General features: G+C 34.9%; 1 protein-coding gene across 1 annotated transcript in view; it reads left to right on the forward strand.

Annotated features, from left to right (window-relative positions):
* The window catches only part of LOC114612237 (complement factor H-like), a gene marked incomplete at its 5' end in the record, with an annotated part of 61,755 nt that overhangs the window by 22,553 nt on the left and 13,362 nt on the right, over nucleotides 1-25,840 (forward strand). The window contains 11 exons of the mRNA XM_028757198.1: nucleotides 5,829-6,011; nucleotides 7,180-7,356; nucleotides 15,202-15,375; nucleotides 16,093-16,275; nucleotides 16,362-16,541; nucleotides 18,785-18,961; nucleotides 21,396-21,578; nucleotides 21,740-21,949; nucleotides 22,521-22,694; nucleotides 23,565-23,741; nucleotides 24,208-24,384. Of these exons, the coding sequence (XP_028613031.1) occupies nucleotides 5,829-6,011; nucleotides 7,180-7,356; nucleotides 15,202-15,375; nucleotides 16,093-16,275; nucleotides 16,362-16,541; nucleotides 18,785-18,961; nucleotides 21,396-21,578; nucleotides 21,740-21,949; nucleotides 22,521-22,694; nucleotides 23,565-23,741; nucleotides 24,208-24,384 (1,995 nt within the window). The remainder of the gene's footprint in view (nucleotides 1-5,828; nucleotides 6,012-7,179; nucleotides 7,357-15,201; nucleotides 15,376-16,092; nucleotides 16,276-16,361; nucleotides 16,542-18,784; nucleotides 18,962-21,395; nucleotides 21,579-21,739; nucleotides 21,950-22,520; nucleotides 22,695-23,564; nucleotides 23,742-24,207; nucleotides 24,385-25,840) is intronic.

The following is a 25,840-nucleotide window of genomic DNA, read 5'->3' on the forward strand; positions in this document are numbered from 1 at the left end:
ACTCTAAATTCTCTGTGATGTGTTACTGCAAAGTGAATTCTTGAATAATTCGCATGGTCAAATTTTGATGTTTTTCTCCAATCTTTGTACCAATATATATTTATGTTGTGTCAATTTCTTCTTGTTGTGTATCCTTGTAAATGTCTGAGTTTTGTCTCATTTTATTATTTTTAAAATAAATAACTATAAAATATTACAACATCATAGTGTTTACATATATTCTTTGTAATATCATTTGGTTTTTAAAATATAATCCTAAATCGATTTATAGTTAACCATTTTTTTCAAATGCAGTTGTTTTCTAATTTATACTTTAGTAACTGTTTTGCTCGAAAGTGAAGAATTCTAAACAATAATCCTTTGTTATACACGTCACAGATGTGGGGATTTGTCTTTTTACTTGATATTGCCAACATCTTTTATGTAGACTTGATTGCCATTATCTCGCATTTTCAGAACTATACTATCGACCTATCGACTCTTCATTTTTATGGATGTGATATGCATTTAAAAAATAATGTTTTTCTATGCTTGTCAATTGCCTTTTATATACCATTTTGATGATGAGAAATTTTTCTTAGCTTTATTCCTTTTTAGATACTTGTCCTTTATTTACTCTCCAAGAATTTTTATCTTCATTTATTTAAAATTTTAAATGATTAGCATTATTGATCTATTTAAAACTTTTACTCGGTTTTTATTTGATAGTTTTTCTTTTATACTAGTTTTGCTTATAACCTTAATTTTACATATTCTTTCTAGAGATTTTGTTAATTTGAGTGAACTATATGAGTATCCAATATTATTAAAGTATTTCTGGTCTTTTTACTCTTCAATGTCCAATCATGTAAATTGCTTTAATTTTTTTCTATCTTAAAACAATTATCAGCTTTATGTTCACATTCGAAGGACTGATCTATGAAAAAATCAGTTTTCTTCAGGAATCAATTCGCACATATTTATTGATCATGTCAGTGAAATTGGCACATGAGTGTGATTATATGACTAAAACCCCATCTAGAACTAGTCTTATGAAGAATTTATCTTTTCACCTTCTTCTTCAGCCTATGTTCAATTCTATTTTTCTAGGTATTGTAATTTCCCTTAGTTACTGTTGTGTTTCGTTTCTGCTACATGATGTCAGTAAATTAATACATTACGGGATTTTGTTTGTTTGCTTGCTTGCTTGTTTTCATCCTAACATTTTTTATTTTTCTTTTTTTAATTTGTTTCTTTCTCATGCAATACATTCTGACCATAGCCACACTTTCCTCCATTCCTCCCAGTCCTCTCGGCTCCAATTTCCCCCGTATACACTCTTTTCCATCTCTCTTCAGAAAAGAGAAGCCATCTGAGGGATATCAACTGAACATACCATAACAGAATGAAATAAGACTTTGTAGGTGTCATTGTTTGGGAGCATAGATGTTAAAAATTGAAGCAATATTTTCGTGAATCTTTTCCTTGATTAAAAGTTTTGCTGAATATAGTATTCTGGAGTGGCATCTGAGATATTTTTAGAGTCTGAAAGACATCTGCTTAACCCTTTCTTTAGATTTTCCTTTGAGAAGTCAGATGTAATTTTAATATGTCTATCTTACTTGTTCTGTTTTCCTTGTAGGTTTCAATATTCTTTCTCTGCTCTGAATGCTTAGTATTTTGATTATTGCGTTTTGAGTGATCTTTCTCTTCTGGCCCCATCTATTTTTTGTTTTTGTGTGCTTCATGTATCCTTATAAGCAATTGCTTTTTTTGGATAAGAAAAAATTTCTTCTATGCTTTTGTCGAAATTAGAAATTATTTTCTGGGCTATTGTCTTAGTTAGGGTTTTACTGCTGTGAAGAGATACCTTGAGCAAGGCAACTCTTTTTTTTTTTTTTTTTTTTTTTTTGGTTTACCGAGACAGGGTTTCTCTGTATAGCCCTGGCTGTCCTGGAACTCACTCTGTAGACCAGGCTGGCGTCGAACTCAGAAATCCGCCTGCCTCTGCCTCCCAAGTGCTGGGATTAAAGGCGTGCGCCACCCCCGCCTGGCGAGCAAGGCAACTCTTATAAGGACAACATTTAATTGAGGCTGGATTACAGGTTCAAAGGTTCATCCATTTTTATCATTGTGGGAACATGGCAGCATCACGATTTTTAAACTTAATTATATTACTTTCAGTAGCATGTATATATCATTTTTCTATAGTATGGCTTCTATAGTAACTCAGTTTTATTTAAATGATGGATTTATATAGATCTACAACAATTAAGCTATTTATAAAATTTAAAGGAATATTTTGGTTATTTTAAAATGGGGAAAATTGTGAACTATTTATATAAATTAAAATTTACAAAAAATTTCTTAGAAAAAGTTATAAAACTGAAATTAGTAAGTATTATGACATTGTGCATAATTCAGCCTGTAGTAATCTTGCAACTGGTTTATAAGGGTGGTTGGAATAATTTGCAGCCGTAACAGCAATGAAGAGCAGGGCTTACAATTGAATTGATTTACTTTAAGACTCAGAAGTGTCATGTTTTAGATTCAAAACACATCAGTGCAGGAACGTATATCCTTGTATTTTAAATTTATCTTCCTAGTGTAATAGTAATAGCAATCACTGAAAATTCTCTCTTTAGTTAGATATTTTCTTTCATAATTTATTTATAAGCCTTTATATATCTTGAATAAAAATTCCTTATCAAATTTGTGAATATTTCCTTGCATGACATGGCTCATTTTCTGAGTTTCTAATAGTTATTTCCAAGATTTTAACCTTCAATGAGGCCCAAGTAAATATTCGTGAGTTAATTTGTGTATTTAGGACACTTAAAGATAATTTTAACTTTTAAGAATTTTATTTCTTATAGTTTTCCAAATATTTTAACAATATGTGTTGAACATATTCACCCATTTTCAACTAATTCCAGGTATATGCTGCCTTTAATAACCAACCAACTTCCTGTTCTCAGTTTTTTTTTCTTCTTAAGTTTTTTTGCTTCTTAAGTTAAGCCATGATACTCAATTTGTGCTGTATTTATATTTTTTGCATGTGTAGTGTTACATTGGAGAGTGGCTGACTTACCAGCTGCCATACTTATAAAGAAAACTGATTCTCCCTTTGCCAGCAGCTACTTGGAATGTGACTCTGTGCCCACCCATGCTCCATGCTGGAATTAGTCTAGCTTATACTTGTGTAGGCCTTGGGTATACTTTCACAACCACTCTGAAGTCATATATGCATTACTCATGTATAAAAAATGCTTTTCTGAGATCAATTTTGAGAAAATTGATTCAGCATAATTAATTTTCTTCTACCAATATCTATGATATATCTGTGAATTTAGTTAGACCCTTAGTTTCTTGTGGCATTGTTCTGTTGCATGCCGCTTCAGTAGGTGGATAGCTAATACATGTTTAAAACTGTAGTGATTATATTCATGTTATCTTTTTTTCTTGGGTGAGTGGTATAGTCTATGGATTTTACTAATTCTATTAATTTTAACTTGTCAAATTAATTGTCATGAATGTCCATAGTATTCTCTAATTATTTTTAAAATTTGTAAAAAGGTATAATAATACAACTCCCATCATTGCTGATAATGATCATTTGTGGCATCTCACCTTTTTCTCTCCTGTTTCTTTGCTTCACCTGCTTAAAAGTTGATTATTTAGGGATCTTTTGTAGGATCAAGGTGTAGAGATAATTCTGCTACATTATTTTCATTGACATGATTTCCACTCCCAATTCTACTCACTTTGTTTTTATTTTCTACTTTTTTCTAATGTCTTAAGAGAGTCTCAGGTAACTGACATGAGTCCCAGTTCCTTACCCATGTGAATGTTGAATGCAGCCAGCTTTTTGTTGTCATCCCTCAGATTTGTGTGTGTAGCTTACCTATTCATACTTGGATGCAATGGGTGAACATTACCAAATGAGTTTCTGGAATTGTTTGTTGGAGAAATAAAATTGTGCCACAAATGTATTTTCATTTACCTCCACCACAGTCCCTTGAATAAGGAGCAGCACTCTGTGAAAAATATTTTTTTTTGTTTTACTTTCGTAGGCATATTTATCTGTTTTTTTTTTGCTGTTTTTTTTAATTGGATATTTTATTTATTTACAGTTCAGATGTCATCACCTTTACCCATTTCCCTTCCCTAGAACCCATGATCTCATCCCCTTCCTCCTTTATGCTTTTATACCATTTCGATTACATGCATGTATTAAAGTCAGTTCTAGGTTGACGGTCTAGCCATGCAATAGATGCAAATAGTTAAGGAACAAGCAAGACAATAAACACAATTAGTCAAAGAAAAAGCAAGGCATTAGCTACAGTTCTCTATGATGTTATGTTGGCAAGAGATAAAGTTGGGGCAGGATCTGGATTTCAAACAGATGTTAGCACATGTGCTAAGGCTCTTTTAATTGTTGAGTTAAAAATACTTTTGTTTCTTCTACAGCATTTAATGTAAGTTGCATTGATTGTACACCTTCTAATTGTGTTTGTGTTTTGAAATCCAGCATGTCAGTTATGAAGGTCTATCAACCGTGAAAACTTTCTGCTAGTGCTTGGGATTAGAAAACTGCAGAATAAGAATACTCAGTTTGATTGATTTCCCTTTGAAATTATTTCAGATTGGTTTGGCGAGCTTTTTTGTACAACTAGAGTGTTTAGAGTATCAATAAAATTCTTCAGGGGAGGTGTCTTTCTAAAGGACTACAGTGATAAATGAATCTTTCCTGTCTTTCATTTTGAGTATCTGGAATTGTTAGTGTTCTGGGAACCTTTGACCTTAGTTTGGGGGGTAGTTTTTATTCTCCTGCTCATCATCAGAGTGTCTTGCTGTCGTCCTTGAGGGTGCTGACATTTGACCAGATAAACTAGAGGATGGCCATTGAGAAATGCAGAGTTCTGCTCTGTGTTTTCTTTGTTCTTGTTTTTCTGTACCACAAGTCCAGTGACTCCAACATTTCTAAGCAAAGTAATTTTTGTTATTTAAATTCAGTAAAATACTCATTTTTTTCTTCTTTAGCTCTCAATTTGCTATTTTCTGGAAAATTCCCCTTTACATAAAGCTACCCCAGTAATAAATGTCATTAATCTCTTGCTACTCTGGAATTCTAGACTAGCATTATTTGTTTTGCATTATAGAGCATTGGTAATTTTCAACGAAGTATGTTTCTTTATTGTCTGAGTTTGCTATTTTATTTTGTTTCCTTATATTTTTATTGTATTCTTTTACCACAACAAGAACACTCATTACTTTTTCTAATCTTTATTAAACTTTGACCAACCATTCAACTGTAGGCATACAGCTACAGTGTCATTTGAAATTATTGGTACTGGAGTCTGTGGTAACTTTGGATATGTTTGCTACGATCATTGTTCAACTCCAGGAACCCTAACGTGATAAATGAGCTCTAGGTTCCTAAGAGAGGCAATTATTCTTAAGCTGAAAGAATGAGTAAAAAAGGAAAGACATTATCCAGAGTTCTGACAATGTGTAAGATTATGGATTCATTTGAACAAAAACATTCAACATATTTTAGAACATATTATGAGTACTCTAAACTTTGTTAGAAAAAAAACATACTCAGAGGACTATGATGATGTATCTTTAATCCTATAAGGTTTGTTGTTGTTTGTTTTCATTATTGTTTTTTTTTGGTCTAGATGTGAATGATTTTGGTTATTTCAGGTCTTCATGTACAATGACTGATGGCTACTTTTGTATCTTTTAATATTGTAATACTAGTATTACAATATTATAATAATTAATATTAAATCCATAAGCTGATATGAGTACACTCATCTTTTTCTTACTTTTTACCCTTTTAGAGACATGTTCAAAATTAGATATAGAAATTGAGAATGGCTTTTTTTCTGAACCTGATTTTACATATCCTCTAAATAGAGAAACATGGTATAGATGTAAACAGGGATATGTAACAAATACTGGAGAAACATCAGGATCAATTACTTGCCTTCAAGATGGATGGTCTCCTCAACCCTCATGCATTAGTGAGTATATTGTTTATTATATTGTTGCCATTATACTGATGATGCATAGAAGTTTAGTATTATCTTCTTTGTATATGTCTGATATTCTTTAATTTGTAAACAGGTTTTAAACTTTACTAAAAAATACACACTAACTCATTGTGTCAAATACATATTATAGGGTTATCACATATTCAGAGATTTGCTCATCAAAGACTCCTTCACTAGATTTAAAACTATAGAATATTTTAAAGCACTGAAAAGGCAAATGAACTGATATTGTACAATGTAGGAATAAGTCCAAAAAGAAAAAAAAATAGTGTGTATTTTTTAGTTAAAGTCCATGCCAGAACATGTACCTCTTTGAAGATCTTTTTCTATATTATTATATTGGAAAGAAAGAAATGCTTCCAAGTATCAGCAAGTTTTGGTGTTTTGAAAATTTCCCTTGTTTTAGGACACATAGTTTTTGAAGTTTTCTAGTATTAACAATTAGTTCATCTAATTTTATTTATTAGGAAAATACCTAGTGCTATTTTTCAAGAAGTATTCAACATACCTTAAATAATATGATGATTTAAGATAATCATTGATTTTGTAATATCTAATTATTTATCTACTGTGGATTTACAGGGTTTAATTAAAGAAAATACAATTAAAATTATTCCCATGTAATATTTATTTATATTAAATTATAATTGACAAGGTTTTATTGGATTTTCTTACTGCGAAAGAGAAAACCTTTGATATAATACCTGTTTTAAGTTCAACTAATCTTCTTTTCTGTATTTTATCAGTTATTTGAACTACTAAATATGAGACTTTAATTCACAAAATGCTATTATACTTCCCTGAAAATATACATTTGCACTTGTCTATTTTTTTTGGAATATTCAATAAGTACATGAAAAATTGAGCTGAGAAACTATTTCTAAAATAAAATTTTATAAAACTTTAAGAAAGGAGGTGAATGCTATATAGAAGTGTATCTTCTATTTTAATAACTTTCAGGAAAATAAATTACTGCTGGTCTCCTTAGGTTCCTTTAATATAGTATTTAATTTGTTATCATAGACTAGTCTTTAAAGGCTTTTTTTCTCATGAGAATTACTCATGACACATTATTTTGAATTATTATTTTGATTACTGACACATTAGAAATGAAATTGTCACTGTTATTTTGCATTAGAGTCTTGTGATATGCCTGTATTTGAGAATGCTGCAACTAAGAATAATAGCACGTGGTTTAAACTCAATGACAAATTAGACTATGAATGTCATGCTGGATATGAAAATGAATATAAACGTACCAAAGGCTCTATAACATGTACTTATTATGGATGGTCTGATATACCCTCATGTTATGGTGAGTACTATGTTCTCTGGGATATTTTTTTAAAACATTTAAAAATGAATGTTTATGTTATTAAAAATTGAATTTCCTAGAATCTTCCTTATGATTTTATGTAATCTAAGAAAAAGGACTGTTTTCAAAACCGTTGATGTTAATATTTGCATTTATTATTTCATTATATTTATTTATTCATTTATTTATTCTGTATGTGTACATGCATACTTGTGTGTGTTGATAGAGTTGTGTATACTGCACATATAGGTGTCAGAGAACCTGTAAGAGTCAGTTCTTTCTTTTCATTATATACGTCTGAGGGATGGAACTTAGGTCTCCAGGCTTAGAGGCAAGTACTTTCACTGACTGAGCCATCTTTCTGGTCTGATAATATGTTTTTAAAATAATATATTTATCAGTTGTATATGGCACTAGATTATGAGTCTAGCAATCAGGATCCTGGATCAAGAGGTTTTAAGTTTGAGAGTCTAATGGGCTACATACTAATTTCTGTTTCCAAAAGCAAACAACCCAAAAATTTCATTAAATTAATGATTCCTTTTTGTGGCCTGGGTATATCATGGCCAGCACTCCGGCCAATCCAGAGATGGATGTTTCCTTTAAGGCTACCTCCTTAGCAGCCTGGTCATCCAGATTGTTACTTCTAGCCATTGGAATTGTTCCTTTTCGGTGCCCTGGGCAAAGAATGCCAATTTTTTACAACCAGAGGGCTTTAAGGACTTGTAGAATTTCATCGTTTGTTTGTTTTTTTTTTTTTGATAGCTCTTTCTTCTGCTGTTAAGAGCCCTCATTCCTGGTAAATGACTCCATGCATATGAGCAGTTGCAAATGCATTCCTAGCTGTCCCTGTTAATAGCTAGTCCTTTTCCTGTGATGAGGACCTGTGTTAATGCTATTAATTTGGCCCTTTGAGCTGAAGTGTCTGGAGAAGAATCTTAGTCCAAATTACCTCCATTTCTGCAGTCACTGCTGCCCTTCCTCTCCCCTGAGCATCATGAATGATGCTGCTTCTGTCCATAAACCAGGTCTTCTCTGCCTCCAACAGAGAAGAGTCCATCAAGTCAGGTCCTGTACTGTGTATCTGGGCCAGAACTTCATCACATTAATGGAATGGCAAATCCATGTAAGGATAGGGTAGGAGAGTCACAGGATTCAGGGAAAGAGGTGGCTGGAAAATAAATCAGCCAAGGTTGATTAGCAAAGTCTGATAAAGAATCATGTAGGCATTACTGAGCCATCAATCAGAAGGCTGCTTGAGTACACTTCAATTGAATGGGTGAGCTGGAGGGAGTAGTCACTATCAAATTCTGTACCAGAGTTAATTTATCTGCATCTTTAACCAACAGTGCTGTGGATACAATAATACACGGGCAAGTTGGCCATCCTGCGTCCAGGTTCATTAATAAATAAGCCTCTGGCCATTTACATGGTCCTAGAGTTTGGGTCAAAACCTTTTTAGCTACCCCTCCTCCAGCAATAAGTTGAAGCTTGGAGTTTCCTTTCTTTTGGATCCAAGGCTTTGTTGGCTAAAAGTACTCTAACCAAATCTCCATTCAATTCCTTATTTGTCTTAATCTGCACTCTTCTGCATTCTCTATACAACTGCCACTAGATCCCTCAATGACTTTTCGATTAACCTTTCCTTGCCTCTGTAACTTCTTCCTGATATCTAGGACTAATTGATTGATGAAAGTCAGGGCTACTTTGCTGTAATTCTTTGTTTTCTCTGCTGTATATGTGCATAACCTAATTCAAGAAATGCTGCTGGACTTTTATCAATTTTCTGACTAACATCATATCTAAACCTTGGCCAAATTATTATTGAGACCTAGTGAAAGAGCCTGGTGGTAAATCTGGAGATATTTCTTACCTTACCATGTGAAAATGCCAGTCTGGGTTCGCCCATAAGTCCAGGAACCAGAACTTCTCTCTGTGGTGAAGAGAACCTGCAAGACCTTTGGATAGGTGGCTTCACTGAGTGCCCTGAAAGGGAGTGATTATTGCTTCTCAGTGGGCTGATTGTGACAAGACAGTGTAAGTGGAGACCCTTTTATTACAACTCAGAGACTACTTCTGTTCAGACAGGGAACAATCACTTCTGGCCAGAAGGATAGCTATATACTGAGCAAAATGGGTGACCAGTAGTCTGTTCCAAGCACTGGTTGGGGATACATCTGGTCACCTGGGGCTCCTCCTGTCCAGTCTGTCCAGGTGTAGAGCCCTGCTCTCTGGGAACTCACCTGCCAACCCAGGGAAAGCCTGGTTAGGAACCCAGGAGGCCCAGTCTTTAAACATTCTAGGGGCCCTGGATGCCAGTGTGCTCTGTGCCTGCACTGTGCAGAAGGGGAGGGGAAGGGGATAAGCCTATGTGAACTGTCATAAAACATGGAGCCAGTCCTGAGAAAAAAAAGGATTCACCAAGCATTTGCTAGAATTGAACTCAGGACCTCTGGAAGAGAAGTCAGTTGTCTTAACCTCAGAACGATGTTTTTAACCCTAAATATGATTCCAGCAGGAAGGGTGGTAGGGCTGGAGCTGGCTCCTGTTGTTCCTTGTCACCCTGTGGCTGTTCCTGTTGACAAAAAAGCATTAGCATGGGAAAAGAGAGAAGACTTTTGAAATACTTTATCCTCTATTGCTAACACCGTCCGTATATGAAAGGTCCCCCTCCAGTGACCATCCAACATCAAAAGCCAGCCACTCCATGTTGGAATTAGTCATCCTTAGCCCTAACTCCCTTAAAATGGTCAGGATAAGTTTAAGTTGAGAAACAGTGTGTCCCATGTCGTCCATCACAGTCTGTTACAAGTAAAGACCAAGAAACACAGGAAACAGAATAGACAGGCACAAAATAGCCATTCCACGACTGAAAACAAAGATGAATCCAAAATTCAGACTCACAAATTCACAGATTGCTACTTCAGAAACTGAAAGCAGCAAAGGGAGGTAAATCACTGACTATGACTCTACATTTCCACCAAAATTCCTCCAACTGAAAGGTGGATGCCTCATTTACCCTGGAGTCAGAAACTCCTTCCTTACTCCCATGGCTGTGACCCTCCAGCATGTCTGCTCTTAGCTACTCCTTGCTGCTTTTACAGATTCTTCAAGGCTGTTTCACCAACAAAAAACAAGATCAGATACAGACAATACACAAAGACACAGACACCAGCCACATCAGACCCTTTGGATTGGTTACTGACCAATCCACAAACTGTTGTGCCTAGATTACAAAAACCCCAAATTGACCACCAAGATCTTCAACTCCAACACAAGCACATGAGAGTCTTTATTCAAGCTCAAACTTCAGCCACAAACTTTCCTGATGTAATAGGAAGAAGAATGACACTTGGGTCTAGGACCTTAGGTTTAATATAGGGAAAACATTTAAGGTGGGGCTTTCAAGCCTTAGTGTTACATGATGGATAAATTCGTAAATGAATGTTAACCTTCAAACTGATATCATCAGGGAGAGACCGCACTTCTAAAGAGGGGCACCTTGTCCTGAGAACGATTCATGTTTTGTTGACTTTTCTTGTTATTGTGACCAGCTTTTCTTATGTTGCAAGCTGACCACAGTTGTTATGTCTGCTTTCCACTGCTGGGAGTGCTTGGTGGTCTCCTTCCCAGAGCCCAAGAGTGGGGATCATATAACTCCAAGGACAGCAGCTTTCTCTAAGGACAACAGCTTTCTCCAAGGACAGCAGCTTAAAATAGAGTTTAGAGGACAAGATGCAATCTGCTCTTTTTTTAGCTTCTTCACAGTTTTATTAAGGTTGCCTTCAGAAATATGGCTGAGGAGTTTCTTATAGAAGAATAAATGACTTAAAGACAGCTGCATCACCAAAACCCACCCATTATGGCTGACAGCTCACAAAAACACAGTGGGGCATATTACATAGCTTGTAGGTAGCACAGTAGGTTGGAGAGTGTCTCTTCCATGTGACTCAGCTGTCTAAGCAACTTGCAGGTTCTTGGTAGGATCCTGCTTCTTCTGGGAAGTAGTACATGTGATCTCCTCCTTGTCCTCGTTCTCCTCATCGTCCTCCTCCTCCTCCTCCTCCTCCTCCTCCTCCTCATCCTCCTCTTCCTCCTCCTCCTCCTTCTTTGAATTTAGGGTGATCTGAGTTTCTTCCTTGCAGCTTTGCTTCTCTGAGTGACTCTCAGTAGCTTTTTTACTCTGCATGGGAAGGGCATGATGAATCTGCTCAGTTTCAGTGACTTCCTGAAGCTAGTTTGAGTTGTTTATCTCCCTGCTTCAGGAGCTTCTCTGAAGGATGGAGTATTTCAATCTCAAGGAATCTGTTACCCAACAAATTCCTATGGACTTTCAATGTCTCCAAGCCTGATGGTGAAATTTGAATCAGAGGAGAGGAAATGGAGTGACTGAGACAACAGTGCAAACTGATATGATCAGACAGTGTTATATTCCAAATTTAATGAAGACTAATGACAATGTGAACACACAGATAGGAACCTGTCAGCACAATTTAAGTCTCCAAAAGCTGAATGAAGCTTAATGTTCATATTAAGTGTTCTGTTCTGGCCTAAAAAATGCACGGTAGAACTGACCACCATCTAGGCTTGTTTCAAATGTTCTGGGAATTTCTCATTTTAGATCGACCAAACTATTATTTTCAAGTCCTCTTGGGCTAAGTAGTATTTACTACAAAGTTCAAGAGCAATGAACATAATAAAATAAATCGATACATCTCCATGCAAGTGCACTAAAGTAAGTCTTTCAGAGAAAGAGAAACATTTCATTTCTGTGTTTCCCAGCTCACACAGGTCTTTAATTCACATCTCACCAGTTATGGCCTCTGTGAATTGCTTCTTCCCCTTCCCTGCAATAAATTCAATGGAGCCAAATTAAAAAGTAAAAGGTACCTTCAGTTCCTTGATTCCCCAACATAGGGGAATGCTAGAGCAGTGAGGGGGGAATAGGTGAGTGGGTAGGGAAAAGAGGGAGGGGGAAGGTGAGAGGTGAGGGGGGATGGGATGGGGGTTTGTGGAGGGGTAATCATGAAAGGAGATCTCATTTATAATGTAAACAAATGAAATGATTAATAAAACAAACAAACAAACAAACAAACACAAAACATACATTGTTCCAAAATGAAAAGAAAAAGTAAAAAGCAGATTTATCCAGGGAATAGTTTCTCCCAGGTGAGCTCATGGTCTCTCCATAGGAGGTCCATGAAGTTACCCAAATAGGCTGGGTTAAGGGCCTTTTGTAGGAGAGTGGAGTGAGGAAGTAGCATGCTTGATAAAGTATTAGGGTCCTGTAGGCATGTCCTGAGTCCAGTGCTCATTTTAAAATCCAGAACTAAGTGTCTGCTTTGTCCATTGTTTTGAGAGGGCTTTTGTAACCATCAGCTTCTGCCTGGAATATATTCTGTTCACAGGCTTTTACAAGTGCCTGCTTCTGGAGTGCACAGGTGTGGACCCACACACAAACACACACACACACACACACACACACACACACACACACGCAGACATAGGATAGACATGATTTCTGGTCTGACACACTTTGTATTAATATAGTAGCTGGGTCAGATAAAGGAATGATTTTTTTCACTTTAAGACAGAGTATTATGGTATATTTATTAAATAATTTGTGTAAAAGAAGCAAAAAACACATACACAGTTACAGAACCAATAAAAAAGTAGTTATAGGTGGTTATATTGTGGCATTCAAATCCACTAGGAAAGAGCACAGACTTAGGCTTAATTCAAGTTTAGATTATATGAATTTATTCTTACTGCTAGAGGCACAGAGGAGGGCTAAGGGGAGGGGTATCAAACTGGATACCAAAAGGTGTGCATTACAATTATCTATGGAATCTACAGCTGGACAAAAAAAAAGTGTTTTACTCCCCTCAGTCGTTCATCTTTACCATTGTAGGCTAATAAGACCACTCCATCCTTGTCCCACAAAAGCAAAACTCAAACTATTAATTATCTTACATCAAGAGTTCCAGTAATCCAAACTTCTTTTCTTTTGATTTCTTTACTTTTGTTTACTTTTTGTTTTATTTATTCTTCTCTCTTACAATATCTCCCAACTGCAGCCTCCCATCCCTCAACAGTTCTCAGTTCCATCTTCCCATCTCCGCCATACTCATTGTTCTTCCCTTCCCCTTCAGAGCAGAGCAAGCTTCTCATGGTTATCAACCAAGCATGACAAAATGAGAAGCAATAAGACTAGTCACAAACCCTCATTTCAGGGTGGATGAAGCAACCAAGTAGGAAAATGGTCTCAAGAGCAGGGAAAGAATTAGAGATAATCCCCCCCCCACACTCCCACTTTTAGGAGTCCCACAAAATACTCAAGCTAAACAACAGTGTGAATGTAGAGGACCTAGTAAAGATGCATGCAGGCTCTTCGATTGTAGCTCCAGTCTCTGTAACCTCTATGAGTCCTGCTTAGTTGATACTATGGACCATATTTCCTGCCAATCCACCCACAAAACTCATTCTATTGCTGCTTCCCAGGCTGATATCCTTCTCACTTACCCCCATTCTTACATAGCCTCCCTTGGTCTATGGACTGCAGCATGATTATCATTTATTTCATCTCTAAAAACTACTTATGAGTACACATCATTTTTGTCTTTCCAGGTCTGGTTGCTTCACTCAGGGTGGTTTCATTTCTAGTTCCATCATTTGCCTGTAAATTTCACAATGGCATTTTTCTAACAACTTGAGAAATATATCATTGTATAAACATACCACATTTATATACATTCTTAAATTGAGGGACCTCTAGGTTTCTAAGCCATCCAGGTAGTGTCAGACATGGTTCTCTCTCACTGCATGGGTCTTAAACTGTATCAATCATTGGTTGGCCACTCCTACAAGTTGTAGGCAGGACAAGTAGTAGGTTGAAGATTTTGTGGATGGGTTGGTGTCCCAATTCCTTTACTGGTAATCTTTCCTGGTTAGAGAAGATGGCTTCCTTAAACCCCACTACTAGGAGACTTTACTAGGCTTACCTTAAAGATTCCTTGGAGTTTACATTGCGCTAAGGTTCTGTGTTGCCCGAATGCCCCAAATTCTCGTCATCTCCTCCAATACTTTCTCACTCCATCCTACCTGATTCTTTCTGTTACCATCCATTCAGTTTGAAAGTAACAATTATCTTTTATGAGTGACCCTAATTGAAAATTATGACTTTTAATTAATACATTAGAAGAAGGGAGATTTTAAGGGAGGAATTATTTATCTATTTACTTACTTATTTTTGGTAACACTCTACAATGTCAAAAATTGCAGAAAATTTTTATCATGCTGGAGAATATTGTACATTCTTAATTTGCATCAGTATAATTGACATTAAATTATTAATTAGAACTAGAAGTATAACATATGGTTTAATGTAGAGGTTTGCACATGCTTCTTATGCTCTTTTTAATTGTAAAATATACTAACTATGTTTTCCTAACTTTAGATACATTAGAAATTATTTTATATATTTTACTTCCCCATTATATTAAACTGAAATGATTTTAATATGTGACTTAGATATTGTATGACATATTTTCAAATCTGAGTAAAAGAATTTTGTGTTGTAGAGTAGGGAAGTTATTACTTTAATATTAATATTTATCTGCAGCAAATCAGATCCAGTGAAAATAAGTTGATTTTTTTTAATCAGTTTTGAACATTTTCTTGTATTTCTCAGAGACTACCATATTGATTTAGAGGCTATATTAATGTTAGTATGCAATGTTTTTCATAAGGAGGAGGGTTACAGAACCTTCCTTGTGAATGTACATGAGAAAGATAAACCTACATATCAATGGTTAATGGTATATTCTAATTATCTTACTTTTCAAGAAAGAGAATGCAGCATTCCCATGCTAGACCCAAACTTAGTCGTTTCTCCCAGAGAAGTAAAATACAGAGTTGGAGACTTGTTGGAATTCTCTTGTCGCTCAGGACACAGAGTTGGACCAGATTCAGTGCAATGCTATCACTTTGGATGGTCCCCTAGTTTCCCGACATGTAAAGGTCAGTATCTATTTTACATTTGATGAATTAGGATCAGAAATTTAATTTTTATCTTTTAATATTCCCCATCATCCAATATGTCTATAGTATAAAATCTTCAGAGAAATTGACATCAAAAAGGACATGTATTATGTGGCTAATATAAAGCCACATATTTTTGAGGTTAATAACAAGCTAACATGCTCCTTTAAATGTGATATAAATATACATGCAGACATGATGGCTGAGACTGAAGGGATTTCTTTCATTTTCTCTACATTACTATTAGTGCTGGTGTTTTTATAGCATAGGCCTTCCCTCATAGAGTATGTCCAAACCTGTAAAAGCAGGTTTTAATTAATTCAATACCAGGTATTTAACAAATTAACATAGGTACTAGGTATAATGCTGATTTCTTGTTTTACAAAATGATAACTGTATGATAAAATAGTACCAGTCAATGTGAAAATCATTATAATCAACACAATAATTACTGAGTGATTTGTATCTTCAAGGTGTCAGGTTTATCAAAAATTCTTCAATCTTTAATACATTTGCAATCCTATTTCAACAGGTGTATTACAGCTATGAAATGTAAATCTAGTGTAAATAATATTTACTTAAAAAAGTGTTATAAAAAGTGATATGGTGAATAAATTAAAAATTTCTCCATTTGCTAAAATTTTAGCCTGTAAGATGGACATTTTCATTTATATTTATACAGTATTTCTACAGTAGGTCAAGTAGGATCATGTGCACAACCTCTTGAAATCCTTAATGGGGAAATTAAGGGAACAAAGAAAGTTGAATACAGCCATGATGATGTGGTGGAATATGATTGCAAACCTAGATTTCTACTGAAGGGACCCAAAAAAATTCAATGTGTTGATGGGAACTGGACAACATTTCCTGTATGTGTTGGTAAGTAAAAACATTAATACATCAAAGCTCTTTTGTATTCGAAGTAGTGCCTTGATCATAAATACATTTTCGTAAAACATCTACAGAGGAGGAGAGAACATGTGGAAACATTCCTGAACTTGAGCATGGCTCTGTCCAGTTTTCTGTCCCTCCCTATTACCATGGAGTTTCAGTGCAGTTCACCTGTGCAGAAACCTTCACAATGATTGGACCAGGGTCAATTTCTTGCATTAGTGGAAGGTGGACTCAGCTTCCTCAATGTGTTGGTAAGTATGTATACATAAAATAGTTACTTTATAACGTTTAGTATTTGTATTGTAGAAATATTTACTACTGTATACTTTTGAAGGTAGTAGTCTTTTAGGAAATATCTAGTCTTAAATAATATTAATTCAAACTTTCATTGTTTATAATTTGATGTATGTCTACAGATGAACAGAAATCATTAATATACCCTGTAAAAGCTTATTCATTACCTTAAGATAAATCTAGTTGTTAATTATAAAGTTTCATGTGACTGAAATGTGAAGATTAACACACAAGAAGATATGACTAAGGTTTCGAAAATATCATTGTTGTTACTATTTGAGACTTTCCTCTCAGGTCTTGGAAAGCTAAGAAATAAAGTCTACTAATAATCCATTTCCTACTCCCATAACAAACTGTCCTCCCTAAGCACATCTAGAATACTTGTGTTTATTCCATGTGTTCCATTCTAAAGTCAATGTTCTGGAGCTGGGACCATTACTCTGTCACCAGCTGTAGAACTCAGTGATTGGATTGAATAGAAAACATTAACCCATATATCCATTCTACACTGATTCTCCATGTTCTTTTGGTGATTCAATCCTAATAAGTACTTGACAGCATCTTGGTGTATACATTCTCTTTTCTCTGAAATGGAAGGGATTATTTTTAGAGTGAACTTGGTCATTCTTTAGCATGGTCCCTGGTGTCTAATCTTTACTATTTGGAGTTTTGGGTATTTGTTAATTCTAGGGAAACATAGAGCTCCTTTGGAAAGAGCAGCTATACTTGTGTTGTTTAATGATATGTTCTCCATGCCCAGACACCCAAACTCCATAACAGTTTCTCATATAAATGAATACCTCTACTGCATATTAATCCTAATGAATTTTTGCTCAACAAACACATTTTGTTAAACCCATCTTCATCATTGCTTTAAAACTGATTAACAATTAATTTTATATAGAGAAAGATCAGACATGATACCATATAAAAACTGAATTCTTTATTTAATATTAGTCTATACTTATTTTTCTATAATCTATTCTATTTTATTACTTGTTCAGATATCAGAGGTTTAGTTTGGTTGATCTGCCTATACCCACCTTAATATGACTCTCTTCAGTTATGTCTTCCTGGGCTACAAAGTAAATATTATGATTCAAATATTTTTACTGTGACACTATACATTAATTTTCTCCATATCCTTAGCTTTCTCCTGATAAATAATAGATTCAGAAGCAAATCATCTACATAGTCACCATGCCCCTTGACCTTCTCCTTTTTCCTTCACAGAACATCAGTTTTTGTCTTTCTATAGAGCAATCTTTAGGAAGGGGCTAATTTTCAGGAGTCTTTAGTGTTTGCCTCACTCTTGTTGACATTTTAAATGTTATATAACCTTTGTCAAATTATTTACTTTCATTTGCACTATGTTCATTTAACTCTAGATTTCAAGTTATTAATAAATGTTATCTAAGACCCGTACTGAAATGTTGAATTCTAAAAGGACTCTCATTTTCACTAAATAATTAAAATACATAGCATATTAAAAAGTCCATATATAGTCCTTACTTTACTCATAACACAACCAGAAAAACTTAGTATTATAACTTAATATTGCTATATTATAGAATAACCTGGAATATGAAAGTATTTCTTATAGACTCACATGAAGGGAGTATAAAGGATACAGGTGGTGACTACACACACCTAATTTCTTACACCAATTCTCTCACAAAATACTTTGAAGTATTTGTATTCTATGCACTATAGGTGTTCTTTTTCACGTGTCACATCTATCAAAAAAGGAAATGTGGAGTAGAAAATTCCTATAATTCCTTTATACTATCAACATGTTTTTTACTTTAATATTTTTAGCATTTTAACATTATGAAACATGGGAGAGTAATGAATTAGAACATTTTTACAGCTTTTAAGGCTATGACCAGTGTTAGTCATGTTATAATCATTTCTTAGGTAGAGCAGCTGAGAGAGTGATTTTTTTTAATGCTTTGGTAGTTGCATTGTACCCAAGTCTCTTCATGGCACTAACTGTCTCTGAGACATAAAAGAGTGGACATGACATCTAGTTACCATAACATAGGCCACTTCGACATGGAGAGTCTGAACATTTTGTTTGGCAGAGTTTATAGTACTAAGTTGTAGTGTCATTTTACATCCACTGTATAAATATTTTAATGTGATAGCTCACTCACTTCTTATAAGTGTGTTTACTTTTCATGGAAATATTGTCATATAGCAACGGATGAACTGAAGAAGTGTAAAGCACAGAGGTCAACTGACATAGAGGCAATTTACCCAAATAAGATTGAATTTAATCATAACTCTAACATGAGTTACAAATGTAGAGAAAAACAAGAGTATAAATACTCAATCTGCATCAATGGAAGATGGGATCCTGAACCATACTGTGCAAGTAAGCTCTTTTTGCCACTGTCTTTTCATGAGTGTTCTAGGCTTTTCTCAACTATATCAGTAATGTCTTTATATCCTTAATAAAATTATCCTAGAATTTTATGTGTAAAGCCTGTATTTATATTATTTCTACATCTCCATCTTCCCACTCCAACTCAACTCCTCTTGTGTCCCTCCAATTTCATATCCAGTTTATGGCTTCTTCTTGATGTATGTGTATAAGTATACACACATGTATGAATAATATATACAAATAAAACTTGTATATATATAAAACTGATGACTCCAGTCAGTGTTTCACCTATGTGTAAGTGCTAGGACTAAGTGCATTGGATTGGATAACTTATTTGTTTGCTCTCTCATCCAGAGAGAAGACTGATTAGTCCACATTACAGAGCCATTAATTGCCTGTAGCTCTTCATTTAGGGAAAGGGTCATGTAGCATTTTCCCTGTCTATACTAGTTTGTCAGTTGTTATTTTCATCAAGAATATCTTGTTAAGTGACCACTCTTTTGAGATTCCATGAGTTCAGCTATCCTGCCATATATGAAGATATTATCTTCTTACAAAATTTCTGGAAAAATACTTTTTAATCTAGGAGTTTATTTAGAAATTACAGTATCATGTTTGGTAGTGACCTGTAGTGTAAAACACACAAACCTGATCAACATGGTTTTACTTATGAGTCATAATGGTCCCTTATTCTTAGAGATCTACTACATGTGATTATTTTATCACAACAAATGTGCTATGGCATTCCTGTGCCTATGATTATTCATCATGTCTTTCAGTATGATTGTGTGTTCTGTCAATATAACAATTTATTTAAGTCTTCTAACAAATACCTTACCTGGAAAATTCTGATTTATTTGATACCTTCCATTCCATGTCAGTTGGCAACAGAGTCATTCTTCTACTATTTCTGCTTCTCTCTTTGTATTTATCACTGTTGTTTTGGAGGCCCTGCTTCATTTGATATTTTAACTAAAGTTCACAGAAAATATTTCCATGCCATTCCAATATTAAAACTACTATGTGCATGTTAATGGAGTGCACCTGTTGTTCTGTAGTTGTCTCTGTTATTTTATTATTTCTATTATCATTTTGGAAATAGTATTAAGATAGTAATTGTTTTTATTTTATACATGACTAGCTAGTTGTTCAAAGAATGTAGAGAAATGTATTTGCTACATAGTGTTGATTTATTTCTAGTAATTCCACTTTACTTAAGGAGAAATATATAAAAGAATGAAAGTATTAGTAACCATTAAGTAAGTACCTGTTCATGATTTGAATATGAGAGATTATTTTGTAGTGATTTAGTGGAAAACTTGTCAGAAGAGCATTAATACCAGCACTACATTATCCTGATTGTGAACCATCAGTTTTCACATCTCTATCCAGTTCAGGTTAAATGGAATGTCCACGGTAGTTGACATTTTGAATTACATAACACACACCACTTTTTATCATATTCCATATTCTTATTAACCAAGAGTCAATCTAATATTGATTATCAGTTGTGATGACTCAACTTATTTTCTATCTGACAGAATCCACAATTTCCTAGGAAAAACACTCTGAGCATGTCTGTAAGGGCATTTCTAGTTTAGGTTAACTGAGGGAAAATGATCCACTATGTATGCAGGTGAAACATTTTATGGACAGGAATTCTGGCATTAAAAAAAGGGAAAGGTGACTATGCATCCTGACTATAGATACAATATGAGCAGCACCTTCACATTTCTACTGCCGTTGCTTCCCTGTATGATGAGCTAACTTAAACTCTTCCTTCTTTCTTCTTTTCTTCTTTCCTTCTTTCCTTTGTTTCTTCTTTCCTTCATTTCTTCTTTCCTTCATTTTCTTCCTCTTTTCCTTATTTCCTTCCTTCCTTCTTCCCCTCTTTGCTTCCTTCTTTCATTTCTTTTTCTTCTTCCTCCTTTTACCTTCATTCCTAAGATTCTTTTGTCAGGTATTTCATCACAACAATGAGAAAAGTCATTAGTATATTGAATAAATACAAGTACAACTTTCACTACTCAACTTCCATTTATAAATTATTCATGAGGATTTTTAATGTAATCCAACATATTAGACCATAAATATCCAACGACAGCCCTAGAGAAATATTTATTTAATCTTAATCTTAATATAATGTACTTAAGTGTATAATTCAGCTAAAATATTCTAAAGACTAGAAATGACTGAAGCAAGTTTTATAAAAATAATATAAAACTTCAAGAAAAATGTGATAAATATCAAAGAATCATTATATTAACAAGAATCACTATATTAAATTGCTATACAAGTGAAATGTATAAATATGGACAATTTTTACATTGTCATAAATAATTTACTATCTAATGAACATTATTACTTCAATAATTTAAGATACTGTCTTTAGAAAAGAACTATGATTTTTGATGTTTTCTAGGAAAAGAGAGAACATCCTGCCCTCCTCCACCACAGATTCCAAATGCCCAAGTGATTGAAACCACAGTGAAATACTTGAATGGAGAAAAAGTATCTGTTGTTTGCCAAGACAATTACCTAACTCAGGACCCAGAAGAAATGGTGTGCAAAGATGGAAGGTGGCAGTCATTGCCACGTTGCATTGGTCAGTAGCTATGACTTTACAACATTAGAACTCAGGTGAAAGGATATGTATTGAAAGGGAATACTGTAAATATTCTGGACACATAATTCAAATAGTCTGTTTTATTTTCTAAATGTAAGTTTTTACTTCTGCTTGATTGTTTCATTTATTTTTTCATGTAGAAAAGATTCCATGTTCCCAGCCCCCTAAAATAGAACACGGATCTGTTAAATTACCAAGATCTTCAGAAGAAAGAAGAGATTCAAATGAGTCCAGCAGCCATGAACATGGAACTACATTCAGCTATGTCTGTGATGATGGTTTCAGGATATCTGAAGAGAATGTAGTAACCTGTTACATGGGAAAATGGAGCTCTCCACCTCATTGTGTTGGTGAGAGTGACATGAAAATTCAATAATGGGTTTAAACAAGTCATTACCAATATTCTATTCTCATCCTAACCAGAAGAAAGAATGATTTAGATCAGCACACTTACACATTTATATACTTTGACCATACATTTGTACTTGCATAATTCAATCTATGCTGCTTTAGTTGATTGTACTGTTTCTATTGAAATCTAGTTTCATTTTTGAATTTCTGTTTTTAAATATGATGTATAGTCTACAGACCTCATCTGCTCATGTGAGTTGTATTGTTTGATTTGGCACTGAGTATGAAAGTCCCAAGTATCTTTTTTCCATAATGTGCTCCCCATACCCATCTCACAATATGTGGTATTTTCTGAAATTATTAATTCCTTGAAGTTGTTTAACAGATGCAAGACAACAGAATGTGTTATTAGGAAGCACTGCCCACCTTCTTTATGATGGCACATCTTTCTTCTAGTTAACATTTCCTTCCAGTACTGCTACATAAAGAACTGATACATACAGTTGAATTTCTGTATTAGTACAATGTGGAATGTTTTCACTATGTTACTCTCATTTGTGTCATTTTCAGGAATTCCTTGTGGACCTCCACCTTCAATTCCTCTTGGTACTGTTTCTCATGAACTAGAGAGTTACCAATATGGAGAAGAGGTTACATACAATTGTTCTGAAGGTTTTGGAATTGATGGACCAGCATTTATTAAATGTGTAGGAGGAAAGTGGTCTGAACCACCACAATGCATAAGTACAGTTTTATTTTCATTCTTTGTGTAATATATAATCTAATTAAATCTATATGTGGCACAATTAAGAAATAAAGTGATAATTCTAGCATATACGAAGGTTTTGCTGCATAATTCTGGATGCTGGAAGGCAAATATAGTACTAGTAAAAACATAGTTTTATTTTTTCAACCCAACTAAATTATTTTTGTTTCATGTAGTCTGAGATATCAAAATCCTCAGACTTCAAGAACACACAGGCTCCTCTAAACATGCTCATCACTACAACGACAGTTTCTTTCCTTTTATACTTGTATTTTATTTATTTATTTATTGTTTATTTATTTATTTATTTATTTATTTATTTTGGTTTTTCGAGACAGGGTTTCTCTGTATAGCCCAGGCTGTCCTGGAACTCACTCTGTAGACCAGGCTGACCTCGAACTCAGAAATCCGCCTGCCTCTGCCTCCCAAGTGCTGGGATTAAAGGCGTTTCAGAGTTTAGAAGTACTGAAAGATGCCATCTTCCCATCCCAAGTCTACGACGACAGTTTTATCAGCAATGCCACTACAATTACATGTACTCTAAAATTTTGAAATAATAATCATGAGTAATTTGCTTTTGATAAAACATAAAGTAGAAATACTCTGTAAGCATGAAAAAGAATGAGAAAAATTGAATGCAAAATGTAAAATCTCAAGAATTATGATCATTAGAATTCTGTATCTACCTTATTTATTTTCATAAATATGAAAGAATTCAATATAACTAAGTAAAAATGGAAAAAAGTACTGTGTTTGTTGATTGCTATGAAGGTAACTATTGTTTCATATATTTTATATTCTACAACTTTCTGAAAACATATACCTATATAATTTATTTTTCTTTTCAGAAACTGATTGTGACTTTTTACCCTCATTTGAAAATGCCATACCGATCCAAAAGAAAAAAAAATCATATAGGTCAGGAGAACAAGTTACATTCAAATGTCGACCACGTTATCAAATGGATGGCTCTGACACTGTGACATGTGTTAATACCAAGTGGATTGGAAAGCCAGTATGCAAAGGTATTTGGATGGGCTTTTAACATGTATTTATTTTAGCGACAGAGAATGGCATAATTAAAAACGGTGCAGAGATTATTTTTAAAGGGAGATCAAGTTGGTTTATATTAAAAAAAAATAAAAGCATTGAATTGAAAACCTGATGGTAAAGCTGATAGTGTGATGGTGTTCAGAGTTTGATTCTACAGTCAGAATCATCAGAGAGGGACAGAAAAAGTTAAGGGTCATTTGAGGGATATTATAAAAACCTAAAACAAGTTTGCATAAACACACACACACACACACACACACACACACACATATACCCATCATTTACCTGTGACATTCATGATTTCATTTTTTGTGCGTAAATAAATGTAGCAAATTTTCTTTATCCATTCATCAAGTCAGGAATATATTTGGAATCTTATACAATAATTAGTCACTCAAGATGATCAAATATGTAATAATACTTTATTTTGCTCTTTAGATAATTCCTGTGTGGATCCACCACATGTGCCAAATGCTACTATAGTCACAAGGTCCAAGGCTAAATATCCATCTGGTGACAGAGTACGTTACGAATGTAATAAACCTTTTGAATTATTTGGGGAAATGGAAGTAATGTGTCAAAATGGGATTTGGACAGAACCACCGAAATGCAAAGGTAGGGCATCATTTTCCCTAATGTTTATTTGACAACATAATTTACTTATTGCACATTAGTGAAAATAAACTGAAACAATTTTTTAAAAAATTACATTATTTTATTTGTTTACATACCAAATGTACCCTCCTAGAGCCCCCTCCCAGAGCTCTTTCCCCCATGCCCCCTCTACTTCACCTCTGAGAGGATGGCCCCTCCATCCCTCTTCCCTGAGTCATCAATTCTATAAAGGATTAGGTGCATCCACTCCCTCTGATGCCAGAAAAGGGTGTCCCCTGCTAGATATGTGCCAGGAGCCTCTAACCAGCCCCTGTATGCTCTTTGGTTTTGTGACTTAGTCTCGGCAAGCTCAGAGGGATCCAGGTTAGTTGACACTGTTGGTATTCCTATGGGGTTTCTATCCCTTCAGCTCCTTCAATACATTCCCTAACTCTTCCATAAGGGTCCCAGACCTCTGTCCAATGCTATGCTGTAAATATCTGCCTCTGTCTCAGTCAGCTGATGGTAGAGTTTATCAGACGAAAGTCATGCTAGACCCCTGTCTGCAAGCACAACATGGCACCAGTAATAGTGTCAGCATTTGGTGCCTGCCCATGGGACAGATCTCATGTTGGGCCAGTAACTGGTCAGGAATTCCTTAAGTCTCTGCTCCATTTTTGTCCCTGCATTTCTTTTAGACAGGAACAATTTGGGGACAAAATTTTTGAAGGTGGATTGGTGTCGCATCCCTCCTCTTGGCCACTTGGGGTCCTACTGAACTATTGGAAGTGGTTTCTTCAGGTTCCCTTCTCACTGTTGAGGATTTTGCTTAAACTCACCAACACTGAGACCTGAGAGCTTCTCCATACTGAGTCTCTGGTACTTTAAGGAGGTTCTGCTCATCCTCCTTCACCAGCAGCTTCATGTTTCCATTTATATTCCTGTCCTTGTGTACTTCTCTTCTGTTTTGCCCACACCTGATCCTGTCCCCCTTTCCCTTCCCCTCCACTCTCCCACTCAGGTAGCCCCCTTCCTCTACCTCCGATGATTATTTTGTTTCACATTCTAAGTCGGATTGAAGCATCTTCACTTGGGCCTTCATTCTTGTTTAACTTCTTAGGGTCTGTGGGGTACAGAATGGATATTTTGTACCTTTGGGCTAATAGCCACTTATCAGTGAGTACATACCATGAATGAATGTCCTTTTGTGTATAGGTTACCTCAATCAAGATGATTTTTCTAGTTTCACCAATTTGCTTGCAAAATTCATGATGTTCTAGTTTTTAATAGTTGAACAGCATTCCATTGTGTAAATGAATATTTTCTATATCCATTCTTCGGGGGAGGGACATCTGGGTTGTTTCCAGCTTCTGGCTATTATGAACATCTAGTTGTATAATGTAGAACATCTACATGTAGAACAGCTTCTAACATCTAGTTGTATAATGTAAACTTAGCTACAGAAGATCTGGTGCCT

This window comes from Grammomys surdaster, unplaced genomic scaffold (assembly GCF_004785775.1).
Source record: "Grammomys surdaster isolate TR1022 unplaced genomic scaffold, NIH_TR_1.0 126138, whole genome shotgun sequence".
Lineage (NCBI taxonomy): Eukaryota > Metazoa > Chordata > Mammalia > Rodentia > Muridae > Grammomys > Grammomys surdaster.